This window comes from Stegostoma tigrinum, chromosome 2 (genome assembly GCF_030684315.1).
Source record: "Stegostoma tigrinum isolate sSteTig4 chromosome 2, sSteTig4.hap1, whole genome shotgun sequence".
In the NCBI taxonomy this organism is placed as follows: Eukaryota; Metazoa; Chordata; class Chondrichthyes; order Orectolobiformes; family Stegostomatidae; genus Stegostoma; species Stegostoma tigrinum.
In genome coordinates, this window is record NC_081355.1 from 83,128,097 (window position 1) to 83,150,994 (window position 22,898).

The 22,898-nt window shown below is 43.9% G+C and overlaps 1 protein-coding gene across 1 annotated transcript in view; it reads right to left on the reverse strand.

Annotated features, from left to right (window-relative positions):
• Positions 1 to 22,898, reverse strand: part of LOC125464790 (electrogenic aspartate/glutamate antiporter SLC25A13, mitochondrial) — a 197,609-nt gene that overhangs the window by 46,353 nt on the left and 128,358 nt on the right. The window contains exons 12-13 of the mRNA XM_048557633.2: positions 21,302 to 21,354; positions 18,088 to 18,168 (exon numbers count right to left, since the gene is read on the reverse strand). Of these exons, the coding sequence (XP_048413590.1) occupies positions 18,088 to 18,168; positions 21,302 to 21,354 (134 nt within the window). The remainder of the gene's footprint in view (positions 1 to 18,087; positions 18,169 to 21,301; positions 21,355 to 22,898) is intronic.

Below are 22,898 nucleotides of genomic sequence, written 5' to 3' on the forward strand. Positions count from 1 at the left end.
ATCTGCTTGATGTGGACAGTCATCTTGGGGCCTGGGATAGGGGTGAGGGAGGAGGTGTGGGGGCAAGTGTAGCACTTCCTGCGGTTGCAGAGGAAGGTGCCGTGTGTGGTGGGGTTGGAGGGGAGTGTGGAGCGGACAAGGGAGTCACAGAGAGAGTGGTCTCTCCGGAAGGCACACAAGGGTGGGGATGGAAAAATGTCTTGGGTGGTGGGGTCGGATTGTAGATGGCGGAAGTGTCGGAGGATGATGCATTGTATCCGGAGTTTGGTGGGTTTTTCCGCAACACATCCCACACACCCCGCCCCGTAATAACCACCCTAAGAGAATCCCCCTCGTCCTCACATACCATCACACCATCCTCCTTTGCAGAACACCTCAGCTCGGTTCACAGTAAACAACTGCACCTCCCAGTCGCAAACCATTTTAACTCCCCCTCCCATTCCTTAGACGACATGTCCATCCTGGGTCTCCTGCAGTGACACAATGATGCCACTGAAGGTTGCAGGAACAGCAATTCACATTCCGCTTGGGAACACTGCAGCCCAATTGTATCAATGTGGACTTCACAAGCTTCAAAATCTCCCCTTCCCCCACTGCATCTCAAAACCAGCCCAGCTCGTCCCCTCACCCCGCTGCATCCTAAAACCAGCCCAGCTCGTCCCCTCCCCCCACTGCATCCCAAAACCAGCCCAGCTCGTCCCCGCCTCCCTAACCTGTTCTTCCTCTCACCCATTCCCTCCTCCCACCTCAAGCCGCACCTTCATTTCCTACCTACTAACCTCATCCCGCCTCCTTGACCTGTCCGTCCTCCCCGGACTGACCTATCCCCTCCCCATCTCCCCACCTATACTCTCCTCTCCACCTATCTTTTCCTCTATCCATTTTTGGTCCGCCTCCCCCTCTCTCCCTATTTATTTCAGATCTCTCTCCCCATCCGCCTCTCAGATGAAGGGTCTCAGCCCGAAACGTCAGCTTTTGTGCTGCTGAGATGCTGCTTGGCCGGCTGTGTTCATCCAGCTTCACACTTTGTTATCTTGGATTCTCCAGCATCTGCAGTTCCCATTATCTCTTATTATTGCCCTAACGGGCTGGATCTTCTGGTGGGGATCTGGATCTGTGAGGCTGCTGATGTTTCACTGCTGCCAACATCTGATTGAAATGGCAGCATTCTTAATTTGAATGAGGTTGGAGATGGCAAATTAGTATGGAGGCCAGCTGCAGGGAGATTGCTTCAGTGGCCTCACTGCCAGTACTTGAGGTTTCAGAACTCTCACTGGGGACTTACTGCAGGCCTCAAGCCTGTGGAAAAATCTATCCCACCATCCCTCATCATGTTAAACATGGCAATTATCCCCAAATGCCATCTTAACTGTGCTCCAATTCAAAGAATGCACACAGACCCACTGACTGAGCAAGAAATGACCACAACAGCATGGAAATTAAGGGATATCTTCTAATGCTGTTAAAAAAGCTGACGGGCTATCCCCACTCTGGAATACCTTAAGTAAAGCCAAGTTATCACTTTCCATTCTACTCTTACTAAGGATGCTTGAATAATTAGTAAGAAGATCTCACTCTACATCGACATTAAGGAGAACAAAGACCACAGAACATCAATAAATTTCATTCAACAGCATTTCAACAGCTTGCACTTATATAGGACCTTTAATGTGAATAAATATCTCAAGACACTTCACAGGTGTCTAATCAAACAAATAAAACCTAACAAGTCAAAGAAACAGTTATCAATACGTGTCTAAAAGTGTCCAAAAACTGTGATTAATTTGACACAGCATTTTAAGGATGGAGAAAGACAGGCAGTCCTTTTTGGTTTCCTAGCTACCTTTGATTCTGGGGCCTTACACGGTCCTAGTATCCATGTGCAGTGTGACCTAATATTATAGCTACAGAAGATTTCCAAAATCTCTTACTTCCATCAGTTGTCTTTTTTCATTATCTAGCTTAATTTTAGCAATTATTCATTTACTGAGACAATGTCATTTCCGATTGCATTGATTCCTGTTCCAAGCCTTGCAGTCTGATGCCTCTGTACTATATCAGTCACCTGAATTCACTTACCCTAGAAAAATCACCTCACTACTACCTGACAAGCTTCAAAATCTCCCCTCCCCCGAGTGCATCCCAAAACCAGCCCAGCTGGTTCTGCCTCGCTAACCTGTCTGTCCACGCCTTCCACCTCAATCCCACCCGCCACCTTCTACTACCAGCCTCATCCCGCCTCCTCGACCTGTCCGTCCTCCCTGGACTGACCTATCCCCACCCTAACTCCCCAACTACACTCACCTTTAACGGCTTCATCCCCACCTCTTTGATTTGTCTGTCTCCTCTGCACTTGTCTGCTCCTTTATCCATCTTCCATCTGTCTCCCCCTCTTCCTCTCTATTTCAGAACTGCCTTCCCCTCCCCCATTTCTGAAGAGGGGTACAGACCTGAAACGTCAACTTTCCTGCTCCTCTGATGCTGTTTGGCCTGCTGTGTTCATCCAGCTCTGCACCTTGTTATCTATGCCTGACTTTGTAGGTTCCTGAACCTTGCTTTCTGAGACCTTAATTCTGTTTCAGTTTGATAATTAACAGTTAGTTCACATGTCTCTTAATTCTTTTGCTGTATTTTTCTTGCTAATTTGTGAACGTGTGACAAAAGGCCTCATACTACTGGTTTGACTACAACTTTGACAGTTGTAGGTAGACGTGTTTTAGTTTCATTTTTAACTTCAATTTTATTTTCAATTTTAATTTAAAAAACTCTTGAACATTATTAATCTCTACTGATGAGGTTAATTTCAACAAATAGATGAGATACAGACAGGGGAAAATCACAAGGATCATTAAATTACACTGTGCCCCCATTCATACAGGGGTATGGAATTTTAAGCAATTCATAAAGCTGACTTCTTGCAAACTTGTCTTTGAAACAAAAATATTTTGGGGTCAACATCCATAGATCCCTCAAACTTGATAGGGTTGTTGAGAAGGTGTATGGTGTGTTGGCTTTCATTGGCAACTGCAGAAATTATGTATGTTGACTTTGTTTTCGTGATTACAAGAGGTCATTGCCCTCCATGTTTTCAGAGACACTTTACAGATGTCTAGCTGATTCAAACAGTAGGACAACTTATCTTATATCCTTCAATTAAGAGTTTGCAATATCCACATTTACCATCAACCGGTAGCTGAAAATAAAATTGTTAGTTACATCTCTCATCTTTTAGATAAGCTTAGTAATCAACACAAACACTGAACAACTAGAGCTAAAATTTGGAAATATACTCACTTCCTTTGCAAAATGATGACACAAAAATTTGAAAATGAATAATTTGATCTATCATGTTTTCTTTTAAAGGTTAAAATTACAGGCAGTTCTCGAGTAACAAACAGTTTCCATGCCTGAGTGTGTTTTAAGTCAATTTATACACAAATAGGAACACAATAGAGTAAAATATAAAATGGCCATTCATAAGTATGAGTGAACTATTCGCATGTTGGATCCTCAAAAGTAATATTAATATGGAATCATGTCTGTAAATATGATTGTTCATAAATTGGACTTTGGAAACTGGGAACTGCCTGTAGTTTTTTTCTATTTTGTACTTCACCTTTTAAGGGGGCTTTCTGTCGAATTATATTTGCACGTAATTTATAACAGGAAATTGGGAGATTCAGACCCAATTTTCCTTCTATTTATACAAATTTAACACACTGAATTTTTTGATGTTCAATATGTTCAGGTAATCCAATCTACCCAGGGATACAGCTGGAAAATGTTTCCACTAATCACCCAAGGGGTCAAGTAACCACAGCAAAAGCCACTAACAATATTATTATTTCTGGAATGCTTTCTAACAATCTCTCATAGAAAAATTACAAAACTCCAAATCAATACAATCTAAATAAATTATTTTTACTGCTCAGTAACTAAGGGCTACATTTTTGTATATGTCAAACTTAGTGCATTTGGTTAACACTGAAGTCTGCTTTATGGCTAACTATAATATTACATTTGCAGTGGCCATGAAATAAAAATTGAAAGTTAACATGAGCGAAATAATCAGTCAAACCTACCATTTTTTAAATAAAAAATGAAAATTATAACTACTGACACGGAGCAGAATGCTCTCCTTTTGGGTGAAAAGTACAAGAAAAACATCTATTTATGGTTTCTATGAATTATAGTCCCACCATATTCAAACTGATTTAGTCTGCTTATTGACATTTCACAGTGTACAGAGGCTTCTGTCCTGTTATGCACAAATCAATATAACAGAGAATGTCTGTGCATAAAGAAAGCAGATACAGTTATCAAAGATATACATATTCTACTTCTTGCTTCAAAATCACAATCTGTTTGAAGACATCAAAAGTAGGCTAATCAAAGCAGTGCTCTCTGTTTCTGAATAGTCCTAAAATTACTGATTGGAATTTCTACACAAAAGATCCAGCAGGTCACTGATCAAATACATCTAGCAATCAAACGATAGTCGATGCTGCCACTCTCGTGATTTGCACACAGCCAAGAATCCTCACGTCCTCTTTTCAAATCCAACATGTCTAATATGTCTAATTTGTCTGACTCGGGCAAGATCTCTATTGACAGGTTAGTACTGTTAGTACAATTATGTTTCTGACCAAACTCCTTTATAAAACTTGCAAATATGAAGCATATTTTTATTTCTAAGGATTTTTAAGTATTCATTTACTGGTTTGAGGTGACCTTGCGTACATTACAGTCACTGAAACTTTAATGCGAGCAATGAGGAGTTAGAATTGAAATTATATTGTTGTTCTTTCACTTTTGCTGGGTCAAATTCCTGCAACACTCTTCTTCCCAGCACTGTGGTCATAGTTACAACTCGAGCACTACAGTGATTCAAGACAGGAGCTCATCACCACCTTCTCAAAGGCAACTAGTGACATAATAAATGCTGGGCTAGCCAGCAATACCTAGATCCCAAAGACAAATAAATTTTAAAAATCACAACCTATATAATGCTTTGAATAAGATGCCCCAAGGCACTTCAACAGGAGCACCATTAATTAGAATATAGGAATTAGTCACAAATTGAGAGTTGGGCTGGAGTTTGCAGCTTCGCCCAATCTGCAAGCATGTTTTGCAAATGGGGTAATAATATATCAGGTGGCCTTCTACCCCCATCTCAGTACCAGGTTGACAACATCCCTCTTCAAGAGAAACAGGACAGAACAAATCCCTCCTAAAGGCACATTTTGTCACACTGGTGCAGTACTGACAGGTGCGCCCGTTCCAACTGGTGCTGACAAGGAATAAATAGCTCTAGGAATCTGATTCAGTGCCAAATGAGACCTTGACACAGAACCAGCAACTAAAGACTGGCCATTTATGTGGTGCTGTGGGACATCAGCAGCACCAGAATCATACGCAAACACAATGCGAAACCTCATGGCCTGACATAGCCTCCATTCTACCACTGCCTTCAAGGCAGGAAATTAAGCCTTGTTAAATGAAGAGTAAAGGTGGGTAGGACAAGAGCAGAACCAGGCATACCTAAAAATGAGGGGTGAACTTAGTGGAGCTACAAAACAGAACTACTTACACGTGAAACAGCTTAAGCACCAAGTGATAGAACTAGGTGATTACACAACCAACAGATCAGATCAAGTCTCAAGTCCTGCCACACCCAGTTGAGAGTGGCGGTGGAAAATTAAACAAATCACTGAAGACGGAGGATCAACAAATATGGGTAGACGATCGGCTGTCTGGCAGAAAGCAAACAGTGGGGATAAAAGGGTCATTTGCGGGATGGTAGCTGGTAACTAGTGGAGTTCCACAAGGGCCAGTGCTGGGACCACAACTTTTCACTTTATGAATTGATGATCTAGATGAAGGGAGTGAGGGCATTCTGGCTGCATTTGTCGGTCATACAAAGATAGGTGGAGGGACAGGTAGTATTGAGGAGGCAGGGAGACTACAGGAAGATTTAGGCAGGTTAGGAGAGTGGGTAAAGAAGTGGCAAACGGAATTCAACATGGCGAAGTATGAGGTCATGCATTGTGATAAGAAGAATAGAGACATGGGCTATTTTCTAAATGGGCAGAAAATTCAGAAATCTGCAAAGGGACTTGGGGGTCCCAGTTCAGGTTTCTCTTAAGGTAAATTTGCAGTTTTAGTCAGTAGTTAGGAAGGCAAATACAATGTTGGCATGTATCTCGAAAGGACTAGAACATAAAAGCAGGGATATACTTCCAAGATAATAAGGTGTAGAGCTGGACGAACACAGCAGGCCGAGCAGCATCAGAGGATCAGGAAAGCAGACGCTTCGGGTCTGGGGCCCTCTTCAGAAAATTTTCCTGCTGTGTTCGTCCAGCTCTACACCTTGTTATCTCAAATTTTTCAGCATCAGCAGTTCCTACTATCTCTGAATGTATTTCTAAGGCTCTATAAAGCTCTAGTCAGACCACATTTAGAGATTTGTGAGCAATATTGGGCCCCATACCTCAGGAGGCATGTAATAGCCCTGGGACTGGTCCAAAGAAGGTTTACAAGAATGATCCCAGAATGAAAGGCTTAACATATAAAGAACGTTTCAAGATGCTGAGTCTATACTCAATGGACTTTAGAAGGATGACGGGGGATCTAATTGAAACTTACGGAATACCAAAAACCTGAACAAACTGGATGTTGAGAAGATGTTTTCAAAAGCAGACAGACTACGATCTGAGCGCACAGTCTTAAAGTAGAGGGAAGACTCTTTACATCAGAAATAAGGAGCAACTGATTCAGCCAAAGAGTAGTGAATCTACGGAATTCATTGCCATAGAGGATCGCGGAGACCAAATCAGTCAGTGCATTTAAGACAGAGATAGATAGTTTCCTGATAGTCAAGGGGATCAAAGGGTACATGGAGAAAGTGGGAGAATGGGGTTGAAAAACTTACCAATCATGTTTGAATGATAGAGAAGACTCGATGAGCCAAATGGCCAAAATTCCACTCCTATGTCTTTTGGTCTTATCCCACACTTTAAGATGGACAGCTCAGTGCAAAAGCATTTGCAAAAATCTTCAGCCAGAAGTACCAAGTGGATGATCCATCCTGATCTCCCCCACTGGTCTCCAGCCTCACAGATATCAGTGTTCAGCCAAGTTGATTCACTTCACATGATATTAAGAAACAGTTGAAGGCACTGGTAGGGCAAAGGCTTTAGACCCTGACAACATTGCAGCAACAGTACTGAAGACACGTGCTCCAGAACTTGCTGCACTCCTAACCAAGCAAGTAGCCTGTACAGCTAGAACACTGTTATAGGCCCAACAAGGTGGAAAATTGACAAGGTATGTCCTGCACACAAAAAGCAGTACAAAGTCCAACCCAGCTACTTACTGACCCATCCAACAATTCTTAAGCCATCAATAAAGTGATGGAAGATGTCATCAACGGTACTATCAAGTAGCATTTGTTCAACAAAAATCTGTTCACCCATGCCAAAATTGGATTCCGCCAGTGCCACTCAGCTTCTAACCTCATTACAGCCTTGGTTCAAACATGGACTGACAGCCCTTGACATCAAAGGCACATTCCACCAAATGTGACATCAAGAAGTCTGAGCAAAAGTAGACTTTGTGGGAATCGTGAGCAAGCTCACTGCCACTTGGATTCATACTTGGTTCATAGGAAGCAAGTTGTGGTTGTAGGAGGTCAATCAGCGAAGTTCCAGGCCATCTGTATGAGTTCCTCAGGGTAGTGTCCTAGGCCCAAACATCTTCAGCTGCTTCACTGAGCATAGAACAGTACAGCACAGCCCACGATGATGTGCTGATCTATTATCCTCCTCGTAGATCAAACAACCGCACATACCCTACATTTCACTATCATCCATGTGCCTATCCAAGAGTTGCTTAAATGTCACTAATGTATCTGACTCTACTACCATTGTTGGCAGTGCATTCCACGCATCCACCACTCACTGTGTAAAGAACTTACTTCTGACATCACCCTACGCCTTCCTCCAATCATCTTCAAATTATGTCCCCTCGTGATAGCCATTTCTGCCCTAGGAATATTTTTTGGCTATCCACTCTGTCTATGCCTCTCATCATCTTGTACACATCTATCAAGTCACACCTCATCCTTCTTCACTCCAATGAGAGAAGTCCTAGCTCCCTCAACCTCTCTTCATAAGACCTGCCCTCCAGTCCAGGCAGCATCCTGGTAAATCTCCTCTGTACCCTCTCTAAAGCTTCCATATCCTTCCTGCAATGAGGAGAACAGAACCGAACACAATATTCCAAGTGTGGTCTAACCAGGGTTTTATACAGCTGCAGCATAACCTCGTAGTTCTTAAACTCAATTCCCCTGCCAATGAAAGCCAACACACCATATGCTTTCTTCACAACCCTATCAACTTCGGTAGCAACTTTGAGGGATGTGTAAACATGGACCCAAAGATTCTTCTGTTTGTCCACACTGCCAAGAATCCTGTCATCATCCCTGTATTCTGCATTCAAATTCGACCTTCCAAAATGAATCACTTCACAGTTTTCTGGGTTGAATTCCAAATGCCATTTCTTTGCCCACCTCTGCATACTGTCTATGTCCCGTTGCAACCTATAACAGCCCTCTACATTATCCAAAACTCCACCAACCTTTGTGTCATCAGCAAATTTACTAACACATCCTTCCATTTCCTCATCCAAGTCATTTATAAATCACAAAGAGCGGAGGTCCCAGAACAGATCCCTGCGGAACAGCAACTCATATTCCACTTGGGAACCCTGCATCCCAATGGTATCAATGTGGACTTCACCAGCTTCAAAATCTCCCCTTCCCCCACCGCATCCCAAAACCAGCCCAGATCTTCCCCTCCCCCGACTGCATCACACAACCAGCCCAGCTTATCCCCGCCTCACTGCATCCCAAAACCAGCCCAGCCTGTCTCTGCCTCCCTAACCTGTTCTTCCTCTCACCCATCCCTTCCTCCCACCTCAAGCCGCATCTCCATTTCCTACCTACTTACCTCATCCCACCTCCTTGACCTGTCCGTCTTCCCTGGACTGACCTATCCCCTCCCTACCTCCCCACCCATACTCTCCTCTCCACCTATCTTCTTTTCTCTCCATCTTCAGTCCGCCTCCCCCTCTCTCCCTATTTATTCCAGAACCCTCACCCCATCCCCCTCTCTGATGAAGGGTCTAGGCCCGAAACGTCAGCTTTTGTGCTCCTGAGATGCTGCTTGGCCTGCTGTGTTCATCCAGCTCCACACTTTGTTATCTTATCTGCTGAACACCACTGGTCACTGAGGTCCAGGCTGAATAGCTACCATCTACCTCCTACCTTCTGTCTTCTACTGGAGAGCCAATTGTGTATCATGACCCAAATTTCTCTGAATCCCATGCCTCCTGACTTTCTGAATGAGCCTACCATTGGGAACCTTATCAAACGCCTTGCTAAAATCCACATACACCACATCCACTGCTCTACCTTCATCAATGTGTTTTGTAACAACCTCAAAGAATTCAATGAGGCTTGTGAGGCATGACCTGCCCCTCACAAAGTCACGCTATCTCTTATCAAACTATGCTTTTCCAAAAAAGCATAAATACTGTCTCGCAGAATCCTCTCCAATAATTTGCCCACCATAGAAGTAAGCCTGACTGGTCTGTAATTCCCAGGGTTATCCCTATTCCCTTTCTGGAACAAGGAAATGACATTTGCCACTCTCCAATCATCGGTACTACTCCAGTGGATAGTGAAGATGCAAAGATCATTGCCAAAGGCGCAGCGGTCTCTTCGCTTACTTCCTGTAGGAATCGTGGGTATATCCCGTCTGGCCCAGGGGACTTATCTATCCTAATGTTTTTCAAAATTTTTGGCACATCCTCCTTCCTAACATCAGTCTGTTCGAGCATCTCAGCCTGTTTCATGCTGTCTTTACAAATGACAAGGTCCCTGTCAATAGTGAATACTTAAACAAGTATTCATTAAGCACCTCCCCTACTTCCTATGACTCCAGGCACCAGTTCCCTCCACTATCTCTGATCGGCCCTAGCCGTCACTGTGGCCACTCTATTGTTCCTTACATAAGTATAGAAATGCCTTGGGGTTCTCCTTAATCCTACCCACCAAGGTTTTTTCATGCCCCTTCTAGCTCTCCTAAGTCTATTCTTCTGTTCCCTCCTGGCTACCTTGTAACCTTCTAGAGCCCTACCAGTCCTTGCTTCCTCAAGCTTAAGTAAAATTCCTTCTTCCTCTTGACTTAGATATTCCACATGAGTTATCATCCAAAGTTCCTTCACCTTACCATCCCTTCCTTACCTCAGTGGGTCAAATCTATCTAGCACTCACAGCAAGTGCTCTCTAAACACATTCAATAATGACCTTCACTCCATCACAAGGTCAGAAGTGAGGACGTTCACCAATGATTGCACAATGTTCTGAAACATTTTCAACTCAGATACTGAAGTAGTCCATGACCAAATGCAGCAAGACCTGGACAATGTCCGTGCCTGAGCTCAAAAGTGGCAAGTAGTATTTGCACCACTCAAATGCTAAGCAATAAACCCTTACAATAAGAGACAATAAAATATGAGGCTGGATGAACACAGCAAGCCAAGCAGCATCTCAGGAGCTCAAAAGCTGACCTTTCGGGCCTAGACACTTCATCAGAGAGGGGGATGGGGTGAGGGTTCTGGAATAAATAGGGAGAGAGGGGGAGGTGGACCGAAGATGGAGAGAAAAGAAGATAGGTGGAGAGAGTATAGGTGGGGAGGTAGGGAAGGGATAGGTCAGTCCAGGGAAGACGGACAGGTCAAGGAGGTGGGATGAGGTTAGTAGGTAGGAGATGGGGGTGCGGCTTGGGATGGGAGGAAGGGATGGGTGAGAGGAAGAACAGGCTAGGGAGACAGAGACAGGTTGGACCGGTTTTGGGATGCAATGGGTGGAGGGGAAGAGCTGGGCTGGTTGTGTGGTGCAGTGGAGGGAGGAGACGAACTGGGCTGGTTTAGGGATGAGGTGGGGGAAGGGGAGATTTTGAAACTGCTGAAGTCCACATTGATACCATTAGGCTGCAGGGTTCCCAAGCGGAATATGAGTTGCTGTTCCTGCAACCTTCGGGTGGCATCATTGTGGCACTGCAGGAGGCCCATGATGGACATGTCATCTAAAGAATGGGAGGGGGAGTGGAAATGGTTTGCGACTGGGAGGTGCAGTTGTTTGTTGCGAACCGAGCGGAGGTGTTTTGCAACGCGGTCCCCAAGCCTCCGCTTGGTTTCCCCAATGTAGAGGAAGCCACACCGGGTACAGTGGATGCAGTATACCACATTGGTAGATGTGCAGGTGAACCTCTGCTTAATGTGGAATGTCATCTTGGGGCCTGGGATAGGGGTGAGGGAGGAGGTGTGGGGGCAAGTGTAGCATTTCCTGCGGTTGCAGGGGAGGGTGCCGGGTGTGGTGGGGTTGGAGGGCAGTGGGGAGCGAACAAGACATTTTTCCATCCCCACCCTGTCAACCCAAGACATTTTTCCATCCCCACCCCTGTCTGCTTTCCGGAGAGACCACTCTCTCCGTGACTCCCTTGTTCGCTCCACACTGCCCTCCAACCCCACCACACCCGGCACCTTCCCCTGCAACCACAGGAAATGCTACACTTGTCCCCACACCTCCTCCCTCACCTCTATCCCAGGCCCCAAGATGACATTCCACATTAAGGAGAGGTACACCTGCACATCTGCCAATGTGGTATACTGCATCCACTGTACCCGGTGTGGCTTCCTCTACATTGGGGAAACCAAGCGGAGGCTTGGGGACCGCTTTGCAGAACACCTCCATTCGGTTCGCAACAAACAACTGCACCTCCCAGTCGCAAACCATTTCCACTCCCCCTCCCATTCTTTAGATGACATGTCCATCATGGGCCTCCTGCAGTGCCACAATGATGCCACCTGAAGGTTGTAGGAACAGCAACTCATATTCCGCTTGGGAACCCTGCAGCCCAATGGTATCAATGTGGACTTCACCAGCTTCAAAATCTCCCCTTCCCCCACCGCATCCCTAAACCAGCCCAGTTCTTCCCCGCCCCCCACTGCACCACACAACCAGGCCAGCTCTTCCCCTCCACCCACTGCATCCCAAAACCAGTCCAACCTGTCTCTGCCTCCCTAACCTGTTCTTCCTCTCACCCATCCCTTCCTCCCACCCCAAGCCGCACCCCCATCCCCTACCTACTTACCTCATCCCACCTCCTTGACCTGTCCGTCTTCCCTGGACTGACCTATCCTCTCCCTACCTCCCCACCTATACTCTCTCCACCTATCTTCTTTTCTCTCCATCTTCGGTCCGCCTTCCACTCTCTCCCTATTTATTCCAGAACCCTCAACCCATCCCCCTCTCTGATGAAGAGTCTAGGCCCGAAACGTCAGCTTTTGTGCTCCTGAGATGCTGCTTGGCCTGCTGTGTTCATCCAGCCTCATATTTTAGTATCTTGGATTCTCCAGCATCTGCAGTTCCCATTATCTCCAATAAGAGACAACCTAATTACCAACCCTTGGCATTCAATGCCATTACTTTCACTGAATCTCTTACTTGTAACATCTTGGCCGCTATCACTGACCAGAAATTCAACTGGACTATCCACACAAATACAGTGGTTACAAGAACAGGTCAAAGACTAGGAAAACTGATTTCCTGATCACCCAAAGCCTGCCCATGATCGACAAAACAAGTCAGAAATGTGATGTAATATTCTCTACCTCCCTGGATGATTGCAGCACCAACAACATCAAGAAGCTTGAGACCATCCAGGACAAAGCCACCTGTTTAATTGGAACCACATCCACAAACATACAGTCACTCCACCACTGACACTCAGTAAAAGCAATGTGCAGTATCTACAAGTTGCATTCACCAAAGATTTATATGAATTTGTATTTGCAAAGACATTGTGTTTTGTTCAAAAAGCACACAATTTATAGACAGTCTGTCAATGTGGCGTTTTATAAATTCCTACTTTAGCAATAAAACTAATCTGACTCCAAACCAAAATACAAACATTCTAAACAAGGTGTCACACCTAATATGCATTGTCTGGCCTAAAATGTCACCTCTTCTTTATATCGATAAAACCTTTAGTTCTCACAGGACAGGGGCTTGAAAGGAATTCGGGGATTTATATATACATATTAACCAATCAAGCTTTCTAACTGTTTGAAGATCTAACAACATCTTAGGTTTGTTTAGTACATCCTCGTCAATGATGTGGCCCGTTGCTTTTTTACTTACAAATTCGGCATCTGACACTGCCCCTCTCACTGACACCTGAAGCAGACGCCGAAAGCTTGTGATTTCAAATAAATCTGTTGGACTATAACCTGGTGTCCTGTGATTTCTGACCTTGTCGACCCCAGTTCAATACCAGCACCTCCATATCAAATACCCTTTGACAGCATCTTTCAAACTCATGGCCACTATCATCTGGAAGAATAAAGTCAGCAGATACATAGGAACATCAACACTTACAAGTTCCCCTCCAAGCAACTCTACTTGGAAATATATTGCTGTTCTTTCAGTGTCATTTGGTCAAAATCCTGGAATTCCTTTCCTCATAGTATCGTGGCTCTACCCTACAGCAAATAGACTGCAGAGGTTCAAGAAGACAGCTTACCACCACCTTCTTAGGGACAAACAGGGACAGGTAATAAATACTGGCCCAGCCAGTGATGCACATACCCTACAAGAGAACAAAAAAATAAGTACTTGGTAGGCAGCACATCACCACAGAGATCCTGAATTCTGTGAAAGGCCTGATGGTATCCATTACGTGCCTGAAGGGCAGTTAATACCTTTGAATCTCCACCATGAAAATAACAGAGGCTCCCCACAAGATCCCCCCAACTAATTGGTTAGATTCCCACCAGGTCAAATAAATCCAGCCTAGAGTAGGGAGAGTGAATGAGAGAGAACCAAATCTCTCAAGCTGGAAAAAAGGACATTATTATCATCCATATAATTATAACGAGTTCAATATTTTTCAATGTACCTGAAGAGTGTCATGGAAGTGGCAATAAAACTTCTCCCTCTGCTGCGACCTTTTACATGTTTATGTAATGTGAAATGCGTTTTCTCATTCATTCTGTCCTACTTTCCCCCATTCACTTATGCTCCACATCCCATATTTTTAAATTTCCAGTTATTCATTCCCACGTGCTATACATTACTTCTTTCCTCATTATTTATCCGTTCTTTCCCTATTTGTCTTCCTGTCCTTTTCATTCTTTCGGAATTTATCCACTTTCCCATTCCGTCTGTTTTATTCTTGTGCATTTAGTTCCTCTTCACTCCAATTACTTGTTCTTGCCTCTTTCAGATAATAACTCCCACCTTCACTCAATTACAGTAACCTTCCCTATTTCTTGGTTTTATTCTCTTCATTTCTCTTTCCTAATCTATTTACTACATCCCTACTTCTTGCTTGATCCCTTTCTTTTCTCGTATTCTCTCTCCTTACCCTTTTTTTGCTTGTTGATCTCATTTCCTTCTTTTGTCTTAGTTGGACAAGTGTTGATTTCATCAAGAAGACACTAGGAAAACCAAAATCTTTCTTAAAACTGCCGTAAATCCATTTTTGCATAATTTTATCCCTGACCAGCTACTATCTCAACACAGAGCAATTTTGGCATTAATTCTATTGCCAATTCTGTGACAAATTAATCTGACCAGGCAATTTCACATTCATTTTATGTAATGGTGATTACTCATCTGCATGATTCATTGGGACCTGGAGTGGCTTATCACTCAATGATGACTAAGATTCTTTCATTTCAATTCAAGTAACTCTGTATGCTAGTAACCTGATGAATAATACAGGCAAGCCCTGATTAATGAATGGGTTCCATTCTCAAGTCCATTCACAAATCGATTTGCATGTATGTCAGAACACAATGCAGGACAATATAAAATTGCCATTTGTGAGTATAACAATGTGTACGTAAGTTGAAACTTTTAAGTTATTATTAATACACCCTGTATGGTATCCTGCTCATAAGTCCAAGCATTCGTAGTTTGGACATTCGTAAATCAGGGGCCCTCTATTGATTTTTAAATGACAAAGCGATGGGAAACTGAGCATTGTGTTTTGTTATTAAATGCGACAATTTTAGTTAGTTAAAACTTCTGCATACTAGCTAAACAATTTGTTAAATCTCCTGAGTGTGACAACTCCATAGGTCAAAGTTAATGGCTTTGGCGATGGCACTATCCAACAGCCAGAAAGCTGTGGGAATCACATCATGGCGATTTCTGAGGATCCCAAAGAACCAGTGACTATCAGACAGTTAGCTGCCTGCTGTCCAGATTCCCAGGCCTTTACAGGCGACAATCCTGCTCCAAGACATCCAAGGACATCTAATCAGAAGGCCCTACCCTCTCTCCAGAATCGACAGGGAAATATTCGACTGGGCAAAAGAAAGAAAAAAAGGACTCACTGCAATCCTTTATTGTAATCAGTTGTTCATTCTGAAATACTGAACACAACGTTTCCCCAACAGTAAAGTGTTGATTATTTACTGGAAAATGTAATTATGAAACTGGCAACTTAACATATAATAAAATTAATGCTACCACTGTAAGCTTAAGAAGTTCAAGATAAACCCTACAGATTTCAAGTCTAACACATTTTACGTACTCAATGGCCAGATTTTGCTAACAGGCTCTCATCTGTGATGTCTTAACTAGAACAAGAGTGTAACTTCTGATTTCTTTTTGCCTATTCCCACTCGACTGAATGAATGAATAATTTATTGGCACATCAGAAAACAGAGTTAATATTTCTGATCTATTGACCCTTCTTCAGAACTGAAATGTTAACTCGGCTTTCTTTCTACAGATGCTGCCAGACCTGCTGAGTTTTTCCAGCAGTTTCTGATTTCCAGCATCCACAGTTCTTTGGTTTTGTGTTTCTCTCCGAATTCACAGATTCTTCTTCACACTCTGGACACTCATAATCCTCCTCATCTGAGGAGGGATTGGGCAAATGGTGCTGCTTGTCATCCTGATCTTCTCCTTGTAATATCTGTGTGGCAGCACTAAGTTGAGCATTAAACAACAGACCATTATTATTTGTAGTTTTAACCTCACTGTGAAGCCTCTTTCAGGGATGTCTAACCTGAAGAAGTTACCCTCCTCCCCTGGGCCAACCTCAGGGGATCTCTCTCCCATTGTTATTTGTGACTTTTTAGGGTGTACCTTGCAGAGCTCTCAAGATTGGTTAAAACTATTGAAGCGATTTTTAAGAATGGCATATTGAGTGTTGGCCTTATTGTCATCTCCTTATAAGCAGACAATGGACCTCCTAACTGAGGAATGATCCAACTGAGGGTGATCCATTTTGATTACCATCCCAAGCCTGCAGTCTCTTGTGTGCATGGTTCTGTTCTTAGCAGGGCTGATTTACTTTCTGCTATTAACACTTACCATTCACACCTAAACTGCATCTAAATCCCTTCCCTATTATCATTAGCACTCTATCCAACTATTCTTTAGAGTACCTTTACCATACATTCTATTTGCTCCCCCCTACTTTTTTTAACTGTATGCCTTGTTTTCTAGCCCCTTTCAGTTTCAGAGAATAGTCATATATATTGGATTTGTAATGTTAATTCTATTTCTTTCTCCATAGTTGCTGCTAGACCTGCCAAATTTCTCCAGGACTTTCTATTTGCTCAGTTCAGACTTCTTATTAAATAAGAACTGAAAATTTAAACACATATTGCTCCACCGAATGAAGAAGAATTTTCACTAACTTCATTGCCAAAATAAAGATCATTCTGAAGGCTTTGACACACATTATTTACTGCAGGTAAATCAATCTTTATGCCCAATTGCGTGCTCAAAAAAAAAGTAGCACAGTAATTGTCTGATATTGAGGTGAGCTGAGGTTGAAAGCTATGCTCTATTCAATACAAAGTATACCCATTTACAGTTCCATACATTTACCTCCCATAATTTGATTTCTTCCCAGTATTGCTGATTTCCAGTATTTTGGGGGTGGGCTGTAGGAAGTAGTCTGTGGCCTGCACTGGGAGCAGGGAGAGTTCTGATGTGGGCAGAGCAGGTCTGAACCAGGCACGGGGGATGGAGAATTCGAGGTGTCTGTGTGCATGCCTGCACGCATACGTGTGCGTGTGCATGCATTTCGGGGTTGGGGGCCCGGGGGTGGGGCTCTTGGGATTTGGGGGTGGTGAAGCCTGCATGAGGAGAGGAGCAAGGCCGGTACTTGGAGCAGGGTAAAGCCTGCAGTGGGAGGAGTAAATGTGCACTTGGAGTACCAGCAACAAGTGAGGCCTGTACTTGGAGCTGGGGCAGCAGCCTCTGTTTGTCCATTTTGTGCATTAGTTTTTATAAAAACATTATTAAAAGTCTGACCAATTTTTCTAAATGTACATTTCTAGCAGATTCATCATGTTCTGACATTACTTTAGTCATCACAATTATAAATTCAGCTCTTGTGGCATCCTTAGGCCATAAAGGTAGCATGTAAATGCAGGTCTTTCTGGATAAAATATTCACCAGTCCCTAAATAACTGCACAGAGGCTGAAATCCTGTCACCAAGTCACCCTTTATTTACACATGAAGAGTCCTTTTCGCTGATGCAGTTCTCTCACAACCAGCTCTCAGTGTGAATTAGATGTCTGACACTGCTGTTCTTATCGGTTGGCCAGGGCTCCCCGTTTGCAACAAATTAACAGCCCTATTTAGGAAACTCACATTCTACGGAGGTCCACCTTGCTGACTTCGTTACAATCACAACACCAAGGACCATTTTTTCCCGAGCTCTTTCTTACACCAAGTCCGAATTAACAAAATATCAACACTTACATCCTACCACAAATTTAATGTTTGGTTTTAGAAAACCCTGCAAGTCCACAATGAAACAGCCATTATCTATGCTTGACCTATGCATTAGGAAGTGACAATGTGAGTTTTCCCTGAATGTTAATTTAAAAAAAACTAGTTACAGGAAGGAAAATAATTTTAAAAAACTTTTGCATGCTAAGATCACGGTAGAAGATCAACAAAATAAATCATAAAGACTAATACTCACACAACCACCAGCAAGTATTTCTGCTGCAATTGCAACGGAACCATCTTTCCGAATAAACCTGTCTCTTACAAAATCATTTGTCTAAAATTAAACAAAATATTTTGAATCAGACTTAATGAAATCCATCGACAAAATCTATTATTATGGAACTGTCAACAGTTACAGCAAGCTTATCAATACTTTTCATTCTGGATTTGTCTTAAAACTTCACACGTATGCAGCAATCCTTCACTAACAGCACCCTGAGGTTATCAAGTCAAATTTACAAAACAATTTTTCCTTGGGAAGTAACATTTCTAAGATATAAAACCTAGTACGAGTCACTACCTTTCATTTCTGGAAGCAGGATTTAAATCCAGCTCAGGATGGAAGAATTAATATCTGCGTTTGATGGCTATAAAGCAACCATCTCAAAGTGTTTCAGCAGTTCCACTTGAGTGTACAATGGACAAGAGGATACGGCATAGAATTGATCTTAATCTTGCATTAATGGGAAATCTCACTCAGAAGGTGCTGACCAGCTGCTGTGAAAGACAGAAATCAAAACTGCCAAAATGGGAGTACTCTTTCGTGACTGGGAATCATGTAGATTACACAGTACAGCACAAAACTATGACTAACCCCAGAATGCTTGAAGTCTAATCTTGAGTCCTCTCCAGGTGGTAAGCATTTAAGGGGAGAATGGCATGAGGTGATCAGTTAAGCCCAGGGCAGCAAGCATATTTGCTCACTTAAGGCTTAAGGTCCTCCAGTCTTGGTTAGGGGAGGCAGTTGAGAAGATGTTGTAAAAGGCACCCCTCGACAGTGTACCCCTTCTATCATCACATACCTCTTTCTGGGAAGCAGTGATGATCACAGGATCTAGATGGGTGACATACAGGCAGCTGTCACTATCTCGCTAGTGACTGTCCTATGCAACAGAACTGTCAAACTCTGACTGGCTAAGATAATAAGGTGTGAAGCTGGATGAACACAGCAGGCCAAGCAGCATCTCAGGAGCACAAAAGCTGACGTTTCAGGTCTAAACCCTTCATCAGAGAGGGGAATGGGGTGAGGGGTCTGGAATAAATAGGGAGAGAGGGGAAGGCGGACCGAAGATGGAGAGAAAAGAAGATAGGTAGAGAGGAGAGTATAGGTGGGGATAGGTCAGTCCAGGGAGGACGGACAGGTCAAGGAGGTGGGATGAGGTAAGTAGGTAGGAAATGGAGGTGCGGCTTGGGGTGGGAGGAAGGGATGGGTGAGAGGACGAACAGGTTAGGGAAGCACAGACAGGCTGGGCTGGTTTTGGGATGCAGTGGGGGGAGGGGATGAGCTGGGCTGGTTGTGTCATGCAGTGGGGGGAAGGAAGATTTTGAAGCTGGTGAAGTCCACATTGATACCATTGGGCTGCAGGGTTCCCAAGCGGAATATGAGTTGCTGTTCCTGCAACCTTCGGGTGGCATCATTGTGGCACTGCACGAGGCCCATTATGGACATGTCATCTAAAGAACGGGAGGGGGAGTTGAAATGGTTCGCGACTGGGAGGTGCAGTTGTTTATTGCGAACCGAGTGGAGGTGTTCTGCAAAGCGGTCCCCAAGCCTCCGCTTGGTTTCCCCAATGTAAAGGTAGCCACACCGGGTGCGATGGATACAGTATACCACATTGGCAGATGTGTAGGTAAACCTCTGCTTAATATGGAAAGTCATCTTTGGGCCTGGGATAGGGGTGAGGGAGGAGGTGTGGGGGCAAGTGTAGCACTTGCTGCGGTTGCAGGGGAAGGTGCCATGTGTGGTGGGGTTGGAGGGCAGTGTGGAATGGACAAGGGAGTCACGGAGAGAGTGGTCTCTCCAGAAAGCAGACAAGGGTGGGGATGGAAAAATGTCTTGGGTGGTGGGGTCGGATTGTAGATGGCGGAAGTGTCGGAGGATGATGCATTGTATCCGGAGGTTGGTGGGGTGATGCGTGAGAACGAGGGGGATCCTCTTTGGGCGGTTGTGGCGGGGGCGGGGTGTGAGGGATGTGTTGCAGGAAATGCAGGAGACGCGGTCAAGGGCATTCTCGACCACTGTGGGGGGGTAAGTTGCGGTCCTTGAAGAACTTGGACATCTGAGCTGTCCGCTTGGGAACCCTGCTGGACTTCACCAGCTTCAAAAATCTCCCCTTCCCCCACCGCATCCCAAAACCAGCCCAGTTCGTCCCCTCCCCCCACTGCATCACACAACCAGCCCAGCTCATCCCCTCCCCCCACTGCATCCCAAAACCAGCCCAGCCTGTCTCTGCCTCCCTAACCTGTTCTTCCTCTCACCCATCCCTTCCTCCCACCCCAAGCCGTACCTCCATTTCCTATCTACTAAACTCATTCCACCTCCTTGACCTGTCCGTCTTTCCTGGGCTGACCTATCCCCTCCCTACCTCCCCACCTATACTCTCCTCTCCATCTTTGGTCCGCCTCCCCCTCTCTCCCTATTTATTCCAGAACCCTCACCCCATTCCCCTCTCTGATGAAGGGTCTAGGCCCAAAACGTCAGCTTTTGTGCTCCTGAGATGCTGCTTGGCCTGCTGTGTTCATCCAGCTGCACACTTTATTATCTTGTACTCTCCAACATCTGCAGTTCCCATTATCTTTGATACAAACTCTGACTGGCTGTCAGCTCTCAGTGGGCAGGATCTCAGTCCCTTTGGGCTTAGGGATGACTGACGCTGTTGTTTCAAATGCCTCAGTGGAATCTTTGCTGCCAAGATTTCACTTTGGGTGCCTGAGATGAGAAAAATTCCACTCTACACAATTAATATCTCTGATCTTGATCCCACAATTTTAGAGAGAACAAAAGAACGAAAATTAGAGAGGAAAATATTCACAGGGCAGCATCTCATGGAGTTACATGGTATCCCCTGCAACAGAGGTGATAAAACTCCTGCATTGTCCTTTTTTTTAGCAAGGCCTGTCACATATCAGGCAGTCAGGTACTTAATAAGCTAGTGTTAGGAATTTCTTTGTGATCAAGGACTCCAGGGATATAGGTCCTGCCTGCTGCAAGCTGCCAGCCAATGGGGACTGAGAAAGGTAGACAGCAGATATTTATAGTAGTCAACATAACCATATATGATGACAAAGTACCCAAACATAAATTCAGATGCAACATCAGAGAATCAAACACTTCTATAGAAAGCATGACACAATACTTTGTAAAGTTAAATAAAGTTAATTTTTAAGAATATATTTACAACACTTACAGTAAGTTTTATCGCTTTCTCTGGTGCAACACCCATCAGTTGTGGTATTACTCCTATAATGGACAGAGACAGAAGGATGACATTTATTAATGTCAATCAAAGCAAATGTACATCCTCCTTGGAAAAGAGTTTCTCTGTTATTGCTAAAAAGCAGTGAGTCAATGATAAAAAAGGAAGTGCAGCAGTTTTGAATAATGAGTTTCCTCAAACCAAAAGGGAAAATCCATATATAAAGAAAAACAGTGACCTTAGAAATTGGAAATTAAAACGTTATCTGCTAGAAATGCACAGACTAACCAACATTAACAACAACAATAATTTTGGTGGTGAACATATTTGCATAATAACATAAATGTTCATAATAATATAGTGAACATCAAACCAACGTCCTTCCCAATACCCCAAACTCCCATTGTTAACTCACTTCACAGAAAGTATAGATTGTGTAGCACACAAATTTCCCGAATATCTTACAAGCCATCAAAATTTTAATAAGTAAGGTTAGTTTCCTCTTCAATTCTGAAATAGAAAACCGAATTCAGTTTCAACATTAAATATTCACAGACCTGGTATGGCACAATATATATCCAGGCAAAAGATCCCCTTAAATTTATTTTATTCATTCAGAGAATGTAGGCTTCACTGACTGGGCCAGAATTCATTGCCCATTACTAACTGCTTTGGAGAATGCAGGCAGCTGCATTCTTGACCTGCTGCTGCACATGGTGATATAGGAACACTCATAATGCTGTTAAAGAGGGAGGTCCAAGCAACTAAGAAGGAACAACAATATATTTCCAAGTCAAGATGGCTGGGGGTGGAGTATTTGCAGGTGGCAGGTGCGGGATTAAATCCCATGCATCTGGTGCCCTTGTCCTTCTAGATGACAGTGATCAGATTTGAAAGATGCTAAGGCCCTTGGTGAATTTCTAAAGAACTTCTTGTCAACGAGAAACCCTGCTGCTGGTACATGCTGAAGATAGAGAGAATGAATCTTTGAGGGTGTGGTGCCAACCAAGCAGACTGCTTTGTCCCTCATACAGTCAAGCTTCTTCAGTGTTACTGAAACTGCACACACCCCTGGCTTGGGCACTTTAGATAGCACACAGGTTTGGGGGAGTCAGGAGGTAAGTGATGTATAGCAGGATTCCTAGCTTTTGATCTGCTCTTGAAGCCACAGTAGTGTCAGTCTAACTTGGTTAGTCTAGTTCAGTTTCTGGTCAATGGTGGCACCCACCATGTTGACAGTAGCAATTCAGTGATGTCAATAAATGTCAAGGGATGATGGTTAGATTCTCTTCTGTGGGAGATGCCTGGCATTTGTTGATGCAAATGTTTCCTGCCACCTGTCAAGCCAAGCCTGAATGTTTTCCAGGTACAGCTGCATTTGGACACAGAGTGCTTCAGTATCTAAGGAATTGTGAGTTGTGCTGAACATTGTCTAATTAACAGTGAAAACTCAATTTCTGACTTTATGATGGATGGAAGATCATTGATGAAGTAACCATAGATGATTCAGTCTAGGACACTAACCTGAGGAACGCCTGCAGAGATATCTCAGAGCTGTGATGATAGACCTCCAACAATAGGGCAGCAT